Consider the following 21,882-nt stretch of genomic DNA (forward strand, 5'->3'; position numbering starts at 1 on the left):
CGCCCTCCCAGAAGACTATCGACTACGTTGCCAGCACCGTCCAGATGACCCTACCATGTCGACGCGACCGTCCCGTGCCCGTCTTTTCCATCGTCGCCATGACCGTCCGTCCCGGTCCCATGAGAAGCCCTGCCACCGCGTCGCTCGGTCCCCGGGGCACGATCCTACGGATGCAGTAACCAAGAAAACAAGGGAATGATGGAACAAAGGAATGAATGACATGAGATGAAACGAAATGAAGCGAAACGGACGGGCCGCCGACGGCATCCGCACGTGCTCCGTCGGGCCCGTCGCTCGCCTCCCAAGAAACGCCGGACGCGTACGCGTGCTGGGCAGGCGTGCGGCCAAGGGCAAAGGCCATCATCATGCAACACCGGCCTTTTTCCTTTCCCCCTTTGGCGGGCCCGCGCTGCCGACGTTGATCCTGTCCCGCAGCACGCCCCCGGGCACCTCGTCGTCGGCGGCCGGCGGTTCGTCGATGAGCTTGTCCATGAAGGATATGTAGTCGTACTGCGGCCGGCCGCGGTCCTCGGACATGTCGGGCCCGTGGTGGGCCGGCATCATCTCGACGAGCTGGTCGATGACCTCGTCCGGCACGAGGCTGTGGCGCAGGTCCATCTCCGTCACGTACGGCTTCCCGTCGGCCACCTCGCGGAAGGACTGGAAGACCTGCTCGGCCGTGTTCTGGTCCTCGGTCACGTCCACCATGAAGCGGATGAACTGCTCAAACGTGACGTGGTCGCGCCCGTCGGACGACTCGACAAAGTACTCGTGCATCTCGTCCTCGGAGAAGACGAGGCCGAGGGAGGCGAGCGCGGCGCTGAACTCGAGCTCCTGCAGCGAGTTGGTGTCGTCGCGGTCAAAGTGGCGGAAGACGCTCTCAAACTCCTCAAGCTGGATGGGCGTCAGGTTCGTCATGCTCCGGGCCACCATCTGGTTCTCGAGGAAGGAGAGCTTCTTCTGGACCGACGACTTGACGAGGCCGAGCTCGTACAGCAGCTCGTCGTACGTGTACGTCGTGAAGTCGTTCTCCTCGATGTTGGCCTCCTCGCACTTCTCGTCCACGGCGGCGATGGTCTCGAGGTAGCGATCGAGCGGCGCGAGGTTGTCGCTGAGCTTCCGGACGTGCAGCAGCTGGTCCTCGACGTCGCCGTCGAGGCCCGAGATGGCGAGCTGCATCGTGTTGAGGGCCATGGCGAAGTCGTTGGCCTTGTCGGCAAACGACCTCCTCAGCGCGTTCTTGATGCTGCGCAGACGCGTGTCAGCCAGCCTGCCTTCCGGCCCGCCTGCGCGCCTTCGCTCGGGGGTCACTCACTCTCGAATCGTCTCGTTGACGACCTGGGCGCGCGTCATCTCCGCCTTGGCCAGCGTCGCCCACTCCTCCTCGAGCACGTCGAGCCGCACGTCGGCCGGCGGCTCGTACGGCCGCAGCCGGTACGTGCCCAGCTTGGTCTTGATGTTGCCGAGCAGCGTCGCGAGGTCGCTCTTCTCCGCCACCCAGTCCCGTTTCCGGCCCCGCTTGTAGGCCGAGAACTCGGTCGCCTGCGCCTTGGCGTCGGCGTAGGTCCCCTCGAACGTCGCCCGCCGCCACTGCTCGACCTGCTCCCGCGTCGCGCCGAGGAGGGCGCGCATGCGGCGCTCGTAGGCGCTCTGCATCTCCCAGGCGCCCTGCATGTTGTTGACAAACTTCTCGACCCGCCGCCCTGCGTTCTCCACCTTTTCCATCTGGCTGAAGGCGTGGAACCAGTAGGCGATGTACGTCATGAGACTCCGCTCGTCGGGCTTGGGCACGTCGCAGACGTCCTCGACGTCGAGCAGCTTCGGGATGCCGATCTCGCGGTGGGCGATCTCGAAGGCGAGCTGCATGTTGCCGCGGTGGTCCGACTTGTCGAGCGCGTCAAAGTCGATGAGGTCGGGCCGGTGGATGTCGAGGAGGGCGCAGAAGGCGAGGCCGTCGTTCCAGCTGGCGCTGAAGTCGCGCACCTCGACCTCGTCGTAGCAGGCCGTCTTCCTCTGGCACCAGAGGAGCAGGCCCTCCTTGGCCGACATGCCCTCCTCGTTGATGTCGCTGATGGTGAAGCGGAGGATGAGGGTCCAGATGAGGCCGAGGACGATCTTGCGGTTGCCGTCGACGACGTCCTCGGCGCCGATGTTGGTCATCTGGATGCCCCTCGAGGTGATGAAGTCGAGCGCGAGGTTCGCGTTCTCGAACCTCTGCACCCGCAGCTTGGGCTTCGACGCGTAGCGGCCCAGGGATTCGCCCGAGAGGCATTCGAGCAGATGGATGAGGATGACCTAGTGTTTTTTTTGCCGGCGTTAGCCCGCGGAATCGAGACGTGGGGAGGGGGGCACCTCGACGTCGACATACACCATCGCTGAGGTCGGCAACGAGGTCCTTGACCTCAAGTTCCCGGGCCTCGATTTTCGTGTTGAGCCTGGCGAGGAGAGAGGCCGTTAGCGCGCCGTCATGCCGTCGTCATCGAGCCGTCACGGAGCCGCTGGCACGCACCATTTGGTAAACGTCTTCTGCTGGACGGTGATCCACCGCTGCTGCTCGGTAAAGGTCATCCTCGTGAGTCCTTGCTCGGCGTTGCGTGCGCCGGCGGGCGTCTTGCTTCTGCTGCCGCCGCTGCCGTTGCCGCCGATGCTGCTCCCGTTTGCTCGTCTGCTTCGACGCCACCGCGGTCGGGAGCCTCTGCTGGTCACGTCGACTTCGCCCTTGGAGCTCGGCGACGGCGGCGACCTCGTCGCAACCTCCGAACGCTGGAGCCTGGCCGCTTGCAGCTCCTTCTTGTCTCGCCTGCTGCGCTGGACCAAAGGTCGCGGCGGTGTCGAGTCAAACGTGGGCAGGGTCGCGCTCTCGCTCGTCGGCGTTGATGGCGGCCGCGGGTCCCCTCCGCACTCGACGTCGACGACGCTCGTGGCCGACGTGGAGATGCTAGATTCTGTGGGCGAGCGGGACGATTTGGACGCAGGGGGAGAGGGCGAGAGGGAGGGCGAGGGCGAGGGAGAGATTGTGTGGCGGTACGGGTCGTAGTCGTCGTCGTCGTCGTCGTTGTCGTCGTATTTGCCGGTGGTGGGGGAGGAGTCGTTGCTTTGGCAGGCGGCGTCGACGTCGTGCTGGCTTCCCGAAGCGTGTAAACAAAATTCGGGGAACCGTTCGGCGTAGCCCCCGTTGCCAGGCGCCAGCGGCGGGCTCGGCTGGGGGGCCTCGTCGGAGGGAACCGGCGCTGCCATTGGAGGGTTCGCAACGCCTAAGCGTCAGAGGGTACGACTTGGTAGGCGACGGCAGGGGGCCTTGGCGGCACTAAAGAGCCCGCTCAGGTACAGCCTGACCACTAGCGCTGGAGGACCGTACTGAAGGCGGTGGCGAGTTTTCGCGTGGCTATTTCGCGCCCAGGCACTATAATTACAGCGCGTGCCCCTGCTGCTCCGTACCGAATTCGTCCTAGTTCACCGTGGCCTGTCTGTCACGAACAACGTGGACGGAATCAAGCACACCGTTTCGTGTTTGTCGTGGAATGCTGGGTGGAAGAAACTGCTCTGAAAGTTATCCGTTCGTCCAGTGTCATGGCGTATCGTCGATACGAGCGTAGGGTTTGCCGTCGCCGGTGATGCTCAATGTCTGTGCGAAAAGGTAGGCCTGGTACCGTCCGTGGATATGGCGCGGTTGGAGCGTCAATTTCGTGCAATACCCTCGAAAACGCTGCAACACGAGCATGCATTCGACGAGGAATCAGACGTCGCGCCCCGGGCGGGACAGGTCGGGACGAGGAGCAGTTTATAACAGGCTCGCCTGGCAGCCGATGCGCACCGCTTGGGAGGAAATCGATGCCGCGAAAGACTCGTGAGCAGACCCGCCTCTCCCTGGCATTCATTTCATCCCGTAACCGGTTCATGCGTCATCGCCGTGTTGAACCTGCTGAGACATGAGCATGGAGACGTCGATGGGGGATTGGGTTTTCTGAAACGCACCATCCCGTCCTCTGGCTCGTCGACGAATCGACGCTGGCATGTGCCGCCGCTGCCGAGGCGCGCAAGTGGACGACTAGCGACTTTGACGACTAGCGATGGCGACGTTTAGCACTGCACTTTTAGGTCATTACGAGTAAGAATAGTACAGAGTCCTAGTCCGTCATTCCGCGGCTTCTGAGTAGTAATAGTCGGTTTCCCTGCTGCGGCTTCTCAACTCTCAACCACCATTCATCCGTCCAATCCCCTCCCTCCATCTCCCACTCCATCCTCCATCATCTTCCCTCACCCGCTCTCCCACCCGCTCTCCCATCCGCTCTCCCATCCGCTCTCCCATCCGCTCTCTCATCCGCTCTCTCATCATCAACACCCGCTATCCTCGCCCCATTCCATCTCGGCCCTGAGCCGCCGACGCAAACACCCAATCACATCATGAGATGCATCCAAGCCGATGCCTTCCACCAGCTTCGCATGATTTTCACACGCTGCTCATACCCTTCCGGAACTGGTGTGTTACAGAGCAAGGCTCACCTGCGCAACCTCAATCAAACGCTGACTCAAGGACCGTCTGGTCCGGTCAGCGGTGTGCTGCAACCACTAGCGGTGGACTAGTATTAGGTGCTGACGTACCCGGCAATGCACTATAATATTAGGTACTTTCCTCCTACCCTACAGTACGAGTGGTACGAAGCCCAGTGCCTGCGCAGGACCTAAGTAAGTAAGTACTTACAGTACGGAGTAGTACCCAAGTATTACCCCGTACTCCGTACTTGGTGCAGACCTTCTCCCAGCCCAGTGCTACCTCGTCCTAGGTATTGTCAGGCGGTGCTTGGTGAATCCGGTCTGCTGCGCATGTACCTTCTCCCCAGCTTCGTATATCCTGGCTGGAACTTGTCCCTACACGACAGCTCATCGGTTTTAACCTCGCCCTCCGGCTTTCACTGCCGAGCCTGCTTAAATGCGAAACAGGATGAGCGATACAGACTGGTGCCTGATGCGAGGGGTGCCTCAGCGACTCGCTCGCATATCCACCTTTACCGTTGTTACCAAGCGTATGACACGTTGCTGTTGCCATTGACTTCATGGCTTCACCCCCTCTCTCCTTGGTTGCTCGGTTGGACCATCAGCCCGTGCATCTGCGGTCGCGACCATCGTCTCCCTCTGATGGCCTCCTTTCGAGGTGGCTCATGTTGATGATGTGATGGATTGATTGCGGCCATGGCCTGGAGGCGGTGCAATCCACCCGTCGTCGTTCACTCGGTACATGCTGCACGGCAGACAGACGACGCTGCTTCGCATCTCCAGTTGTCCATTCTCTCGTAATGACTTCATAGTATACACGCCGCACCCAAGGCTGCCGCTCACTTATTTACCTGCCCTCTCGTCCTGCCTGTCGTCTGCTTCGACTTGGACCGCAGCGCGTACCTCTCCTTCTTCCACGCCGACACGAGCTGGTCGACGCTGCCCATGTCGTGCTTGGGCTTGCGCATGTACGTGAGCCGCGCCCTCCTCGCCCTCTTGGGTCGGCGCCAAATGATGTCGATGCCCATGACCGTCGGGCTGTAGATCTTGAACCACATCTCGACACCCGTCTTCATCATCTGGCCTCGGAGAAGAATCGCCGTGTCCGCGCCGCGCCGCCGAATCTGGATAAAGGCGCCCGAGAAGGGCTCTCCGGCCTTGGTCGTCACCATGAGCACGTCCCCGACCTTGGCGCTGTCGGCGTGTTCGCGCGAGAAGAGTCGCGTTCGTGCACCCGTCGGGTCGAGCATGTCTATTTGCTGCTGGCGGAGAACGGGCATCGGGTCGGGCGTCGTGCATCGAATCGACGGCACCTGCGGCCATATTTTGAACTTGCCAACCTTTTGCTGCGCCGATCCTACTTTTCGTCAGCGGGCAACGGAAGCGGACAAGGGGATGGGTGCCCGTGTCGCACGTTGTCTGGCGGTAAATGCCGTCTGCTTGCCCTCGGCATTCGCGGCGGTTGCCAAGCACCTCTGCGATGCTCTGGCTTGTCTCGCATGCCGAAGCCTCGACTTGAGGCAGCCTAAAGGCCGCCAGGAGGTAGCGACATTCATCGTTGGTCGCCTTGGTTGTCGATGTGAGGTGCACGAACCTTGGCCGTCGTCGAATTTTGGACCCGCGAAGCTCTAGCCGCTCTCTGCACTGGCACCAGCGGCCAGGCACTTCCTCCCGCTAGTTCCAGCGACCAGCCAGCCAGTGATCGGCCCGGCACATTCTTTCTCCGACCCACCCCAGAACCACCCGCGCGCCGGCCGACCCTGAGATTCAGGACCGAGAATCCGTATTCAATTCAATTCCGATTGGGAACTTTCCTTGGACAGCCGAGCCCGTTCGTTTCCCCGAGAAGCGCGAGCTGCCATGTCGAATCGGTCGCTGCCAGCAGCCTTGAAGGCGCTGAGATGGCGCCATGCGCCCTCCTCCGCGCTTGCTGCCATTTCTTCGAGGCCGCAGTTCAGCACAACGGCAGCATGCGGTACGCACCTCAACTGAGAACCCCTTGTTTTCTTTCGACGGTCGCTGACGAATGCACCTTGGAAAATGGCAGCCGTCAGAGCCGTGTTCGCCGAGACGGATAACTCGGAGCTGAATGCGGTCCTCCAGACGATCCAAGAGAAGATAATACTACCGGCCTACCTCCCCGAGAAGCAGCGCAAGCTCGTCTTCAACCCGAAAATGCGATCCTACCTCGAGCAGAACCCCATCGTCATCGAGGTCGACGGTCTCGAGCACAAGTTCTCCTCCCTCGACCGCTTCAAGGGCATCGAAAACTCGAAACGGATCCTCAACCAGGCGCTTGACAAGATGGAGACGACGGGCGACTGGAGCAACCTCGGCACCCTCCTGGCCGGCTACAAAAAGGCCGGCATCAAGCTCATGGCCAAGCACTGGGGGAGGATTGCCCGGGTCGCCGGCACCAGAGGCCATGTTTTCGCCGTCATCGAGTGCGCGAAGCAGGCGGACAAGACCGGCCTGCTCCTCACGAACCGGGAGCTCGTCGTCCGCGTGCTCGCCTACGTCAACGCCAAGATCACCGAGAGCAAGTGGGATGCGACGGAGACGAAGCAAGCGCTGTGCTGGGCAGAGCAGGTCCTCGATCTGCTGCAAAAGCCGGAGCACATGCTCTCGACGAAACGGGCCCGCGACAGGTTGCACTTTTCCCGCCTTGTCCGCGGCTTGGCCCTCTTCGCCCGAGCCTCGGCTCTCCAGGTCAAGAAGGACGCCGGAGAGCCCGTCGAAAAAGACGTCGTCCTGTTGAAGGATGAGCTGGCCCTCCTCGGCAGTCTGTGGGAAGGCTCTCTGGAGAAGGACCTATCCGAACTGGAAGAGTTTGCGCTGCTGCATCCGACGCTGGAGCGGAATTCGTCACCCAACGGCACGCGAAATCCCAAGGGCCTCAACGGCAGCGCCTACGTCCAGGTTCTGGCGCAGAACATCAAGGGAATCTCGCTCGCGCGCAAGCTGCTTGCCGAAGAGGCCAAAATCTTGGCTCCTGTCGAGGGTGCCCTCGAGAAGCACTTGGGGGATTTTGTGAAGACGGCGCACGGCCGGTCCAAGGGCTGGGAGGACGTGTATGCTGAAGCGACGGGAAAGCAGCCTAGCTGGCAGAGCCCAACGCAGGCGTAGCACGGCTGTGTGTACAATGAAACAGTGTAAAACATCAAACTATTACCAGCCGGGCCGCCGACCTACGGCAGCACAATGTACTTTGTCAGGTGCTCGGGGACTGCGCCCAGGAGCTTCTTCTCCTCGAGCCACTTGCGGGAGAATAAACGGTCGGCATACCGGTAGGCGCCGTCGCACAGCATGGTCACGACCGTGTGGCCCTTGCCCAGCTTCTCGGCGACCTCCTTGGCCGCGACAACATTGAGGGAGGAGCTTGCGCCGAGGTAGAGTCCCTCCTCGTCGAGGCAGCGATAGACCATCTCGATGCTCTTCTCGTCCGAGATGAAGAGCGAGCCGTCGAGGAGACCAATGTCGGCTTGCAGGTTGTCGGTAATGCGACCCTGGCCGATGCCCTCGGTGATGCTCGACCCTGTCCGCTCCACGAGCTTGCCGCCGGAGCTGATGTAGGAATGCAGCACGCTCCCGGGCGGGTCGGCGAGGAAGCTCTTGACGCGGCCGCCCGACACCTCCTTGAGATGGCGAGTGACGCCAGCGAGGGTGCCGGCGGTGCCCGTCGCGCAGGTGAAAGCATCGACGGTTCCACCCGTCTGGGCCCAGATCTCGGGTCCCGTCGTCTCGACGTGGGCCCTCCGGTTCGCCGTGTTGTCAAACTGATTCGTCCAGACGGCGTTTTCGAGCCTCTCGGCGTGCCGCCGGGCCTGGTGGTTGTAGTTCTCGGCGTTGTCAAAGGCAACGGCCGGTACGGGGTACACCTCGGCGCCGAGAAGCCGCAACAGGTCGATCTTGCCTTGGGACTGCGTGTCCGGCATGTAGATGACGAGCTTGTAACCGCGCGAGCGACAGACGTGGGCGAGCCCGATGCCCGTGTTCCCGGCGGTGCCCTCGACGACGGTGCCGCCGGCCCGCAGCAGGCCACGCTCCTCGGCGTCCCGGACCACGTAGAGCGCCGCGCGATCCTTGACGGAGCCGCCAGGGTTCATAAACTCTGCCTTGCCGAGGATCTCGCAACCGGTCTCGTCCGAGAGGGCCCTCAACCGAATCAACGGCGTGTTCCCGATGGCTGTATCGAGGGAAAAAGCAGTCAGCAGCAGACTCGGCCCTCGGTCAGGTACGAAGCAAACTTGCCTCCCGTGAGGCCCTTGGCGATACCCTGCGCCTTGGACACGGCAAGAGTGTGTGCCGTCGGTTCGGCGGCTTTGGCCGCAGCAATCGCCAGCTTCCGGGCGCTTTGTCGGAACATGATGGCCAAGTTTGCTCGCAATCTCCACCTGTCGTCGAATCAGCCGTCGATTTCCAAACCCCGTCGGTCAGAACTGTTGTCAATGGATATTTGTGCTTGCAATGAGAGCAACCACATCGGCGACGGCGATGAGAGCGTGGTGCAATGAAGGAGGATGATATACTGTGGAGACCTGACGGCTCGAAGCACGTCATTTTCAGCAGTGTCCCAAGACATTATTAGCACGGTTCCCATTCTAGCATCCCCCCCAAATATCACTTAGGATCCCCCACCCGCTAACGCGCTAATATCGGGCCCGAACCGAGCTTCACACCCGACCGACCAAGATGCTTCAAACTCGGCCATCGCACAACCTCATACAAGATTGCAATTCACTAGCAAAATTCATGTGGCAACCTGACTCACAATAATCCTCGTCAAATAAACAACGTCTGGCCGTGCAATTTATCTCGTTTATCCCCTTGGCTCCGACAGTCGCACGTACGGGGCCGGAAACAACCCCTTGGCTCCCATGTACACGCCGAAGAACCAGTCACCGTTGACGTCCTCGACCTCCCGTATCTCGGCACCTCTTGGAAAGGGCAGTTCGTCGTCGGCCTCCGAGGTTGAATGCCACGTCCACAAGGCCTGCGCTCTCAACCCCGGCCCCCCGTCCGGAGGAAAGGCGGCGGTAAAGGTGGTCGAAGCGACAGCTCGGGGCGCCGTCGCGGATACGTCGCGAGTGGCAAGGCGCTTCAATTTCTCGTCGCCCTTGTGCCAAGACCAGATCTGCAATCCCTGGCCTTGATGCTGTTCGGAGCCCTCAAAGGGTTCCGCCCGAAGCGTGCGGCCTCCCACAACGTCTCGCTCAACGTACCTCCACTGGCCAACCCTGCCATCGGCAAAGCCTACGACGGCCATTCTGTGCCCGTTCAGACACCTTCGCCACCCCAAGTCGCCGTTTTCGCTGCTGATTTTTCCTTGAGCGACAAGGTTTCCGTAGCAGGACGTGCAAATGTCGTAGTCCCCGGGAGGCGCATCCGGAACCAAGGCGCTCGAGCAGCTGAAGCAGTGGTACCTGACCTGGGTGGGAGGTATCGACTCTCGGCAGAGGTCGCATCGCGTCCGGAATGTGAGCGGTTTGAACGGCCCTATGCTGGACGCCTGTGGGCCGGTAAATATCGCCGCGCTCGTTGGCTTCTCGGCCGACCGCGGGCTCCCGGGCCGGCTTGGTCGCTGCGAGGCCTCGTGGGTTAGAGGCAACAGCCTGTGGGTGCACGATCGGCCTTGGTTGACGCAGTCATTGCAGAAACCCCAGTCACCCTCGTTGCAGTCGTCGCAGCGCCAGAAGCAGCTGTTGGTCCACACGAAGCACTTTGCGCAAAACGTCCCCGTCTCTAGCCTGCCTTTCGGATCGTCGTCGGTCCACGTCGCTCGCCCGTCGCCTCCTCGTTGTACTGACGGCGGCGGCAAGTATCGGTTCGCCGTCAGCATGTGAGGCCGCTCCAGATTTTTATCCTGCTGTCGCGCCTTTTCCCATCTCGTCCAGGCACCATGGCCAAATCCGAGCCAATAGAGGCACCCTTTGCCGGCACGGTAACAATCGAGGCACAGGTTCCACTGACCACCAGCACATTCGCCGCAGTTGTAATGCAAGTCATACTCGATATGAGGCTTGTTGCATCTCGCACAAGTAATGGACGGCTCCGTATACAGCTGGGATCGTGTTCGATGATGACCAGGATCGGTGTTTGCCGCGCCTCTTGCGGAGCTCGATGCGGCAGAGTGAGCGGCAGCCGGTTCGGCGGGCTGCTGCGTCTTGGTTGGCGATGGCCGCGCAACTGTTGCTCCCGTCGCTTGGTGAAGTTCTGAAAAGTCCGACAGAGCATCCGCAACGGATGGGTTCCACATCGGAACACGACTTGCAAAGGATGCGTTCTGTCCCACGCTCACTGGTGCAGTTCGCTCGCCGGCAAGGTCCGAAGATGCCATCACGGAAGGGGTGCCCGTGCTCCGAGACTCACTAGAACTATGCCGTGATAATGTAGGGTCGGCCGGCTGGGTTCGCAAGGTGATGTCCGTTTGCGAACGAGACGTTAGCCTCATCTCGGACTCTGCCGCGAATGCCGCGTTTGTGCCGCTCCGGCTGCTGCTGGCCGCCCTCCTTCTAGTCCTGCCAGGTGCAGCTCGCCCTTCTAGGCTCGCCGCGTTCGATGGCGGCGGTCTGCTCCGATCCTCCGTTTGGCTGTTCCCGCTGGCCGACCGTGACTCGGTTCGGGTGCGGCTGCCGGCTCGGCTCCCGGTCGGGGCTCCTCGACGCCTCGCATCGACAGAAGGCGGGTTTGCCGTCCGAGATGAGCCGTTTTGTGCCGTGTTGTTGCTCCTCCTGGTGGGTTCCTGCCGAGCGCGCTCTCGTTGTCTGCGACGATACGCTTCGGTGATGCGTCGACTCAGCTCATCGTCCCGGCTTAGGTCAATGTTGTCCAAGTCGAGGCCGTCGAGCAGGCCCTCCTCTTGGATCTGCCGAGCAAAGTCTTCAATTTCCCTCTCAATGTCTCGTTCATTCGTGGATCCAGATCCAATGAGGGAACGCAACGACGACTGGTGCTCGACCTGGCGTGGCTGGCGTGTTTCGCTGGAATTTCTGCGCCGTCCTTCTCTGACGTCGGGGATCTGATCAGAACTGCGGCTAGCTGCGTTGTCGACCCGCGGGTGCTGATCTCCTTCCCTCCTGCGGCGCGGACGGCCGTCGGAGCTGTAGGTCCTGCTGGGCTGGAAACGATGGTCTGCAGAGCGGCTATCTCGGCGTCTCCGGGTCCCCGGCGATTGCGCGACGCTCGAGGTGGCTTCTCGCAAGCTCATCTGCCTCACCACGTCGAGCAACCTTTGATCCTCATCTTCCACTCGCCTCTCCTCCGCCGTGCGTTTGCGAGTGGCCACCTCTGGGAACACCTGGTCGCCTCGCCTGTACTTTTTGCCCATCTCCTCCTTGTCTGCTTCGGACCTGGCTTTGGCGGGGTTCGCTGCCACGTACATTTCCAGCAGCGTGACGACGGTGGCATTGTGCTTGGTGTCCCGCACGGGGCTTCGGCAGGACGGGCACGTAAAGATGTTGTCGCCAGGTGATGGCGGGGTAGGAGCCCGCTCGGCGGCGGCAGCTTGGAAAGTAAACCATTCCCGAAGACAGGCTCCGCACAAGGTATGGAGGCAGTCGAGAAGGGTGAGCGGCTGGTAGAGGAGCTCGGTGCATATCTGCATCGGCCGTCAGTCCATCGTTTCATCCATGGGGGCCAGACGCCTCGGCATCAACCAAGTCGTTGGCGGGGTAGGGGTTGCGAGAGGGCAATGCATACGGAGCACGTCAACTCCGTCGCCAGGTCCAGACTTGGTTTTCGGGTATCCATCCGTTCATGCTATCCAGCGAGGACCGCTGGAGTCGGTCGAGTCTCTGGTCGCAGGGCAGGATGGGGACGTTTGCGATTTGGCAACGTTGCGTTGTCGGGCGGGCACGAGTTTGTTGCTGATGCCTTGATGTAATCAACGAACATGCAAGTACAGTAAGTACAGTACAATGAGTACAATGCAAGTACACCAACGGATACGGGCTATTACGGAGTACATGTATTAATACATGAACTGCAGTAAGGATGATGATGATACCTATTACCCACCAGGTACTTGACCAGGCTGTCAAGTTAGTTAAGTTAGTGCCGATGTACCCACCGCCAGTGCTTAAGTACAGTACTTACAATAGGTAAGGTAGGTACTAATACTTGGAGGGGGGCCCACTAGCCACGCCAGCCTTCCGCCATGAATTAATTGACTTTGTGTGCCTGGCGTCCCTGAAATCCTAACTGGTTGTGGCGCTTGTCGCAACACTTGGAAGCTCCAAAAGCTACATGTCCTCATTACGAGTAGTTGACGGAGGCTACCTCTTCCATCTCAAAAAACCATTCAGTCCGATGAATATTGGCGGGCACATCTTCCAGCTGTTGTTGATTGACTTTGGCGCCTGGCGTCCCTGCAATCCCAAATACTGTAGGTGAACTCCGTAGCTGTGGCGCCTTTCGCAACACCTGGGCGCTCCCAAAGCTACATGTCCCCTCACTACAGTACAAGTCGTTGACAGAGGCCACCTCTTCCATCTCAAACAAGTAATCAGTCCAAGGAATATCGGTTGGCATATCCTCCAGCTCAGCTGTTGTGGTCATGGGAAAACACGTGAGGTGCTCGATGCGTACAGTATAGATGACACAGAATACTCGGTGCTCCGTACCTGTAAAGGAATTGTCGTCCGTTGCCTGATGGAGCCATGTCTTTGGATGCTGCATGGAGATTTTGCCGACAGAACAAACGGCGCGGCGAGCGGCAGCCTACGCCTACGAGTGCGTCCACTCGGCCTTTTTCTTCTCCGCAAACGCCTTCATGCCAACTTTCTGATCTTGGCTTCCGAATAGGCTGTGGAAAACGCGCCTCTCGAACTCGACACCGTCCCTCAGCGGCAGATCTTGGCTCTTGTTCACCACCTCCTTGCAGGCCAAGATGGCTACTTTGGAGTATCCGGCGATCGTCTCGGCGAGCTTCAGCACCTCCTCCATCAACGACTCGTACGTCGGGAACGTCCTGGCGGCGACGCCCCATCGCTCGGCTTCGGCGCCCGAAAAGGACTTTCCGGTCAGGATAAGCTCCATCGCCTTGGCCTTGCCGACGGCGCGCGTCAGTCGCTGGCTGCCACCCGCTCCCGGTATGGTGCCGAGCTTGATTTCGGGCTGGCCAAAGTTGGCATTATCCGTGCAGTAGATGAGGTCACACATCATGGCCAGCTCGCAGCCGCCGCCGAGCGCATGTCCCGAGACGGCCGCGATGATGGGTTTCTTGATCTGCGTCGTCAGCAGTGACCAGGACTCGATAAACGACTTGGTGTAGGCCTCGGAGAATGCCAGGGGGGCCATTTCCTTGATGTCGGCTCCGGCAGCGAAGGCTTTCTGCGACCCGGTCAAGATGATGACGGAGGCGTCATCGGAGGCGTTGAGCTCGTTGAGGGCCTCGTTCAACTCGTTTATGAGGGGCGTGCACAGGGCGTTGAGGGCTTTGGGTCGGTTCAACGTCACTTTGATGCCTTGTTAGACCTCCAAAAAACATGCGGATGGCTCTTTGCATGCTTACCTTGGCCAACGCCAGGCTTCGGCATGGACACTTGGATGTATTCGTACGACTTGGAGCTGTAGGCTCGCACCACGCGAGGAAGGGTCGAGGGCTGAAACGGGATCCGGCCGGCAACCGGCCGCAGGCATCGAAGGGCGTTCATTTTTTTTTCCTTGTCGGAGAAGTCGAGTATGCAGATGAGATGCTGAAGTCGTGTGCCGTTGATCGTTGATGAGAACGCACGGTTGGAGCTTGACGGGTGATGATGTCGGGGTAGGACTCCAGCTTGCGTTACGTTGGCAGAAGTGTACCTACCTTGGTGGAAAGCGTCGGCTTTGAGCCCGAGGTTAACAATGGTGGAACAAAGCAAGGCCCACAACTCCGAGAGCGGCTTAGTGGAAGGGGTTCCTGCTGGCAACTGCAGTGGCTACAATAAGTACCAGGTAGCGCAGTATTTACAGGGTAACTAAGCGCGACGAACGCCTACGTACAACTACAGTAAGTATAGTATGTACAACTACAGTACTGTACAACTACATGTACACGTTACGACAAGACAGTCCTTGCACCCTTAGGTGGACAAGTACGGCTGTTGTATGTACCTCGTACAAGTACCGTTCCTGTAAGTAAGTACGAGGGCAAATGGTATGGAGTGATGTGACGATAATTGATATCAAGAGGTAACTTCCTCAACCCCGACTTGTCATTCACGAAGAAGCGCTGAATGTAGATGAAATGCTTGACTATATCTTTTGCTTCGCGAAAGCTAGCGCATGTTTCGACGCTCGAGCACCGCAAGCTACGGCTCAGGTTGAGTTGAAACGGCATGTAAAAGTAGCTGCGGTCAACCAAGGAGCGAGGGAGCAATCGTAATCTACGCGCCATTAATACAGTATACAGTATATTACAACGACTGTGTGCCACTGTCCACCTTCTCCTGTCATTTAACATGGGGGGGAAGCGACAGCCTGATGAAAATTGACGGCGCGTTACCGTCCGCAACCATGCGTAAACATGGAGAGCAGACACTTGCAGGCGATCGGGCTGCGGATCCATCAAAACGAGCGTTGAGATCTCTACCCAACGAATGCATCGAAAAGATTTTGGCCCAACTCCTTTTTATTTTGTTACATGCGCCCCCAATTCTGATTATTGGTCGCAACAGCATCCTGTCCAACGCAAGCCTGCCCGTTCGTTCAACAGCCGATAATCTGTTCTACACGTATGCTCCATCGATCGCATGGTCTAGGGTAGGAAGGAGCTGGGTTGGTATCACAAGCTGTGACTGCCCAGGCAATCAGATGCAAATAGTTCGGATGCAAGGGCTAAGACTATTTTTCGGTTCGATTAATCCGGATATCCATGTGAGAAGCGTTGCGGTCAAGAGAGGGGGGGAGGCGTTGGTCGGTCCAAACGTGTCATCAACTTTGACATGCACCTGCAACCCACACCGGGGCATCGAAAGTCACAGCAGGATGAGACCAGCATCCGAGGTTGCTCAGACCCCAAATTAAATGCAGAGTTTCAATGTCAACATTCCTTTGCCTCACCGCCCGCGATCAACAAACGGGTGCCGCTCACCCTATCATTCACAGGACAGTAGTAGCATTTGCATTGACAGCCGCGGTCTGAGAGCGGTACGCAACCGGTGGGCCAAGTACTCACTCTGCAGGTATATGCAATTGGCGTAGATGGATCCTTGGGAAAGCAAGTAGATCCGATCTATCGACCATCGACACGAGCTGGGTATCCCTCGATAGTTTCAGCCAAATAACTGGAAGCAAGATAGCCTGAGAATCTCCCCATGGAATGCATTATTGTGGAGCGACTACAGGGTGAAGAGGAACGGGAGCGCCAAATTTGGGGGCGAATGCCCTGTATGTTGAATCTCAAGGTATGGAATCACTGCCCGTGCAGTAAAGTAGGTACTTGCACTCCGTACTGTACATGCGTAGTCCGTAGAAATTATAGTGTGCGAGTGAGTACACCTACAGTACGTGGTACTTGCGTACGGAACAATCAATCGGCAGTATCGTTTGGAGAGCGGAGCACTGTGCACAACTCTCCGTACCTGCTGATAGTATGTATTATTACTGGGTTACCACGACGGAGCACTGCCGCCCATACATTGTGCGAGTAGATCTGTATCGCCGCCATCGTATTACCCCGGATAATCCATCGCGCTAAACGGCTTTGTTGGTGGAGGCACCGCCAGGCACCTACATCGCGCCGTTGGGCCCTCTGCTAGTTGCGAGTCCGACTGCGCCGGAGCCATTCCTCCCACTCCGCCCTCGACTCTCGACGCGTCAACGTCATAGACACAGATCCGTCTCTCCTCCCCCGGTCCTTTCAACCCACGCCCAGGATCGCCACCCACCTTGATCCAGGACAGAGGCAAATGCATCATGACGGCAGCCTCCACAGATGAAGGCCCTGCTGTACCCTCCCATCCATCCGCCAAGTCTACGGCGAGCACCGGCATCAGCTCCGGCCTCGCCACTGGCCTGAACGGCATCGCACCTGGCCATGTGCTCCGTCGCGTCAAGACCATCGACGTCTCGGACGCGCTGCTACGGCCGCCGCCGCCGTCCTTCACCAGTCGGTCGGAGTCGTCGTTTGACGGCGGCAGCAGGCCTCCGCGGCGGAGCTCCAACCTGTCCGACTACAGCAGCGAGGCGCGCGACATCTTGAACCCGAAACCGCAGGCAGACGCGGATGGGTCCCTGCCCGAGTCATCCTCGCTCGCCTCGCTCTCGCTCGCCTTTGCGCTGCTCCCGCCCATCTCGGGTGCCCTGTTCAAGAACGGCAATGCCGTCGTGACGGACGTCATGCTGCTGGCGCTCTCCGGCGTCTTCCTGCACTGGTCGGTGACGCAACCATGGTAGGTCATCGACATGTTTTCCTCCCCTGGTGGGCAGACGCAAATGCGAATGCAAACGGGCGCTGGATGGTATGCCAACCACTCAAACGATAGGATATGGTACCACGCCGCGCAGCAGGTGCGCATCCTGCACGAGATGGATTCCGACGACGCCATCGCCGTCGAGAGCGACGGCGACTGCTCGCCGGCCACCGTTCCCCCTGGATCCCCGCTCATCGACGTCCCGGAGGAGGACGAGGGGGGTGCCAAGCCTTCCCCCAAGGCCCGGGTCCAGGGAATGCCCGAGTCGGAGCGGCGACAGGCGGCCCTTCGCGAACTCTACCTCCACGAAGTCTTGTCGCTGCTCGCATGCCTCGTCCTCCCGCTCCTCAGCGCGTACCTCCTCCACACCATTCGCTCACAGCTGAGCCGTCCCTCGGAGGGGCTGGTCTCAAACTACAACCTCACAATCTTCCTGCTCGTCTCGGAACTGCGAGTCTTCTCCCACATGCTGCGGCTCGTCCAGTGCCGAACCCTCCACCTGCAGAGAGTCGTCCACGGCGACGGCTTCAACCCGGCGTCCAAGACGAAGGCGCAGCTGGAGGAGATGGTGGCTCGCGTCGAGAGGCTCGAGGCGCACTCGGGCGCCGAGGACAAGGCCACGGGGTCGGACTGCAGCCCCCACTCGGCGCGGGCGAAGCAGGAGGCGGCCATGACGAGGGATGTGCGGAACGCGATCCAGCCGGAGCTGGATGCGCTGAACCGCGCGGTGAGACGGTACGAGAAGAAGGCGACGGTGCTCCAATTCCAGACGGAATCCCGCTTCTCCGGACTCGAGGCGAGGCTCAACGATGCCATCACCCTCGCGGCGGCGGCGGCGAAGAACAATGCAAACCGGAAGAACGTGGCGATGCGCGCCTTTGAGTTTGCCATGTCCGTGGCGCTCGTGCCCTTTCACGCCATGCTCCGACTCCTCCTGCTGCCGCTGAGAACCCTTCTCGCCCTCATCGGCGGCAGCAAGCAGAGACAGCCGGCGTCGACAAAGGGCCGAAGCAGCCGAGCGGGAAAGGCGGCGGCCGTTCCGCTGCGGTACAGCGGCGACAGAGTACCGCCGCGGGTCATGAAGAGGTGATGTTGCACTTCGCATCAACACCCAAACACCACGACCTTACCCACCACAAGCCGCTCACCACGGCCCTACCCTACCACTACCACCCGACGACCACCCGACCACTCCCCAACCGCTACCTACCGCCGCCGCCACCACCACCACCACCACCACCACCAACGCCCCCAAACGCGACCACCGCTGATGCCGCTCGCGTCGCCAGCACGGGGGAACGGGACCGGCTGGGACAGATTGAGGCTAGCACATGGAATATGATACCAATGACGAGACGGACGGACGAGGAAAGGCTACGAGATTGCTGGAGCGAAAGACGGCCACTCGGAAGCAGGTGCATGCGAGGGCTCATGACGACATAGTGCCCCTTTCTCACTCCATACTTGCGTACCCTTCATTATCACAACACGGTGCCAACCTCGGCTCATGCGAGTGTTTTTGGTATGCCAAGTCAATAATACGTCGATTGACTGCGCAGCGCCGACGGGCGAATTCCCAAAAAGCTCACGCCGGCATCCGATGGCTTGTGCTGGTGCGATGGGAAATGGAAAAAGGCACGCCGAGGCCGTCGTCGGGCGCCGTGTCACCTGTCGTACGTGGACGTCCGTCCGTCCATTCGGTCCAGGATGGTAGGTGACACGCTGCTGCGAGGGTGCGTGGCCGTTGGCACGGTATGGATGACGCGCATAGCTGCTCATGCAGCCAGCCACGGAGTTGGCGAGATGGCGAGGAGCAACAGCACAGCAAGCGCAAAAGGAAGATTCAAATGGCGGTAAGAAAGTACCGAGACGGGTCATGCGAAGCAGATGGCTGTCATGCCGTCGCCGAAGCGTCGAGACGCATGCGTGCGCCGGCTTGCCCTTGCATTGGTTGCCGTCGGCGGACACTGGCAGCGGTGCGTCGCGTTGGCCTCGGGCAAGCTTCTCGTCGACGTCGTCTGCGCCCGTGGCTCCGCGGCGACATGCCATGCCCATCCCTGCCGTCGTGGGATTTCTACCATGGTACCGCTTCGTGCCAACGCAGGCCGAGGCTCAGCTTCGACCCGGCAGAGGCTGCATTCGGCAGCGCAGGAGGGGAGCTGCCGTTCACGACGCACACCGTACCCGGCCGGGGGGAGGAGGCACGGCAATCTCGTTTTCTGGCCAGCCCAGCACGACGGGTGGGTGGACAGGTGGGCTTGAAAGCTGGGTTGTACGAGTGCAGATCCATGTTCTGTCGGCGTCGATAGTGTTGCGAGTATGTACGGATCACTGTGGCGAGGTGTTGTTTCTTCGTATCCGTGCGACGAATGCCTTGGGTGTCTGCCATGGCAGTTCTTCACCTAGTGGCAAGTGCAGTACGATCAGTACCTTCTAGTTCGCAGTCCTGTGCGGAGTATTAGTTGCAGGTACCTACCTGTATGTATAAGAGTAAGAGCACTGTACGGAGTACGTACTGGTGCGTTGACAGAGCAATTACTGTGATACTACGGAATACGGGGCACTCTGCGAACGACTGTACTACTCGGCTCGATATACATGTCGTGCCTTGTGAAGCGGAGACACCTCGTACTTCGTCTTGTCTTACGCTCGTCTTCTGCGTCGGTCCATGGGTGTGTCGTCCATCGGTAGCGCATTTCGCACACGGTTGAGAGGTAGAGCTGCTGGGCTGCGTCGGATGTTGATGCGGAAGCTGCTGATGGATGTCGATGAGAAGCAGTGGAAATTGGTTCCATTGCATTGCCAGCGACTGACGGGCAAAGGTACGCAAGTACTTACACCCACACACAGTCCAGAGTACTCGGTACATGTGTGAACCTGTACTCCGTAGTTGTGCTCCGTACCTCCTCACTTGGGCACAGGCGTTGGGTGCCTGGGACCTACCAGTAGGTGGCACATGCTGGTGCGTACCTACAAGGTAGGTTCTAGGCATGTGTTGTGTACATGTTCGCGTGCACCCAAGGACGGAGTAATACGGCGCAAGGCGGGATGATCATTGGTGATGCATCGTGCATTCGTCGAATTTGATTGCCAGCCCCCGGTCCGTCCGCAGCGACAAAGCAGGATATCGAATGGCCGATCAGTGCTTCGTGGATGGCACGAGCACATGCGCGCACGCCCCGCAGGTACCCGACAGAGTATGTACATTGTACTTGCACGGCGGCTGTAAGTAGCGTCGCCATCATGCTAGCACGTATTACTTACACCGACGTACGGAGCACATGTGCACCGCGAGTGCCATGCAAAGTCCTGTCGGTCATGTCATCGCCGTGCCACAGCGGTGGTTTCCAGCATCACCCATCATGCGCATAATTGTCCGTTTCTCCACAACTTGTTTGTCCGCCCGCCCGAGTACCTGTACGAGTGCTGCAGCGGACCACGCAGAGGGACCAGGCAAGGAAACCGTTTCTTTTTTTATCCTGGCGCATAGTCATGTCGGTGGCAAGGAATCCTGTCACACGCATCCTTCTTTTTTTGTTGCGCTTCGCACTCGAAGGAGCAGCGCTGTGCAGCCCGAGCTGCGCGACATCACCGTCCTGGCACGAAGCCACGAGGGCCCGAGGAGCGCCAGCCTGCCCATTGGTCTCCGTCTCGTTGCCCTGCCAGGAGCTGAACCATTCCCGCGCGGGGAGGCATCTGCGGAGCCGGTAGCCGTCTCGCCGCCGAGGCAAAACCCTATTATCCTTCCCAAATATAGAGGTGCCAAGCAGCGCTACCCATGACCACCCAGCCATGGCGGTAGGGCAGCCGCCAGAACGCTGCTTTTTAGGTAATGCTGGGTGGCAGCCATTGCACGGTAGGTACGGACTCGTCGTCGAGCGGGTGATGGGGCCAGCCGCGTCCTCGGGCTACACATGCAACTGTATGCGCATATACTTGTACGTCGAGACGGATGTAGCCAGCAAGGTTTCAACGGTGCGAGTGCGAGTGCCCCCATACGTTGCTGAGCGATGCACGTGGGCAGGGTTCAGTGCAGCATTCGTGAACTGGTTGGAAAGCACCGAGAAGCTACTAGGTACTAGGTAGTAGGTAGGTACGGAGGAGACCGGTACGACTCACCTTAACTCGTGGTACCCAGTACCTGGCACATGTACGATACATGTAGAGCGCCGGCAAGTACTCCGTACAGCTGGCAGATTCCTTTCCCTGAAGAGTTTTGGAGAGCTGACAGAGGTGACCTTTCTGTACACGGCTGCTGGTTTGAGGTACTGGGTAGCAGCACAGGTAGTCGTGCTGTAGGTACGGAGGAGGCGTTCGAGTTGCAAGAGGGGCTGAGCACTGGTAGCCAACCTCTGCGTCTGAGTGATCAGGCACGTCCGTTTTGTTGCTGCCGGCAATTTCAGCTGGTGGTGTCGCGCAGATGCCGTGCATGCACGGAGTGCCGTATGCTCTGTGCTGGATAATGCGCCGCGCCGTAATTACTGCCTGCACCACGATGCACAGTCCCAGCGTCCCAGCATCCCAGCATCCCGCTGGCAGAGGCCCGTCGCAATTCTGCACCGTCGACTGAGGTACCTCGGCACTGACAGGGAAGGACTTGACTACATGCAGCACGGAGGGAGCACTTGCTTGCATGCACACCCTACCGAGCCGAGCACCTCCCTCCGCGGAGGAGCACATCCAAGTGCATGTGTACTCCGTACTGTACTTGTAATGTACGTAGCAATAATAATACTTGCTGTTGTTAGATATTCAATGCCAAACATCGGAGTGCTACCTGAAAGGATAGGACTACGTAGTATTCAGTTCACCCGGCAGCATGTAATACCCAGAACCTTGGCGATACGTGCTCCGTGCCCTCGGTGTCCAACCGGCAGCGAATCCATCCATGCTCGTCAATTTTTTCTTCTGGCCGTATCGTGAGCGGGCAGTGGGCAGGGGAGAAGTGATTTAAATGCCTAAAGCACAGTTTTTATTGTAGTGTCATGCGAACCTA

General features: G+C 59.5%; 6 protein-coding genes across 6 annotated transcripts; 2 read left to right on the forward strand and 4 right to left on the reverse strand.

Annotated features, from left to right (window-relative positions):
• Positions 1-363: 363 nt before the first annotated feature.
• DCS_01203 (uncharacterized protein) lies at positions 364-3,237 on the reverse strand (the record flags this gene model as incomplete). The annotated part of the gene is made up of 4 exons (XM_040798538.1): positions 364-1,246; positions 1,316-2,295; positions 2,369-2,435; positions 2,510-3,237. 4 exons carry the CDS (start codon positions 3,235-3,237, stop codon positions 364-366), a joined length of 2,658 nt encoding a protein of 885 aa, XP_040659421.1.
• Positions 3,238-5,333: 2,096 nt separating this feature from the next.
• DCS_01204 (ribosomal protein) lies at positions 5,334-6,050 on the reverse strand (the record flags this gene model as incomplete). The annotated part of the gene is made up of 2 exons (XM_040798539.1): positions 5,334-5,851; positions 5,909-6,050. 2 exons carry the CDS (start codon positions 6,048-6,050, stop codon positions 5,334-5,336), a joined length of 660 nt encoding a protein of 219 aa, XP_040659422.1.
• A 304-nt stretch (positions 6,051-6,354) lies between these two features.
• On the forward strand, positions 6,355-7,620 carry DCS_01205 (uncharacterized protein; the record flags this gene model as incomplete). Its single annotated transcript, XM_040798540.1, has 2 exons — positions 6,355-6,469; positions 6,542-7,620. The coding sequence occupies 2 exons, from the start codon at positions 6,355-6,357 to the stop codon at positions 7,618-7,620; spliced, it is 1,194 nt and encodes a 397-aa protein (XP_040659423.1).
• Positions 7,621-7,682: 62 nt separating this feature from the next.
• On the reverse strand, positions 7,683-12,748 carry DCS_01206 (uncharacterized protein; the record flags this gene model as incomplete). The annotated part of the gene is made up of 4 exons (XM_040798541.1): positions 7,683-8,649; positions 8,733-8,888; positions 9,345-12,091; positions 12,695-12,748. The coding sequence occupies 4 exons, from the start codon at positions 12,746-12,748 to the stop codon at positions 7,683-7,685; spliced, it is 3,924 nt and encodes a 1,307-aa protein (XP_040659424.1).
• A 470-nt stretch (positions 12,749-13,218) lies between these two features.
• Positions 13,219-14,147, reverse strand: DCS_01207 (enoyl-CoA hydratase; the record flags this gene model as incomplete). Its single annotated transcript, XM_040798542.1, has 2 exons — positions 13,219-13,958; positions 14,006-14,147. 2 exons carry the CDS (start codon positions 14,145-14,147, stop codon positions 13,219-13,221), a joined length of 882 nt encoding a protein of 293 aa, XP_040659425.1.
• Positions 14,148-16,389: 2,242 nt separating this feature from the next.
• On the forward strand, positions 16,390-17,976 carry DCS_01208 (uncharacterized protein; the record flags this gene model as incomplete). The annotated part of the gene is made up of 2 exons (XM_040798543.1): positions 16,390-16,800; positions 16,870-17,976. The coding sequence occupies 2 exons, from the start codon at positions 16,390-16,392 to the stop codon at positions 17,974-17,976; spliced, it is 1,518 nt and encodes a 505-aa protein (XP_040659426.1).
• Positions 17,977-21,882: the final 3,906 nt, after the last annotated feature.

Source organism: Drechmeria coniospora, chromosome 01 (assembly GCF_001625195.1).
Source record: "Drechmeria coniospora strain ARSEF 6962 chromosome 01, whole genome shotgun sequence".
NCBI classification, from domain to species: domain Eukaryota; kingdom Fungi; phylum Ascomycota; class Sordariomycetes; order Hypocreales; family Ophiocordycipitaceae; genus Drechmeria; species Drechmeria coniospora.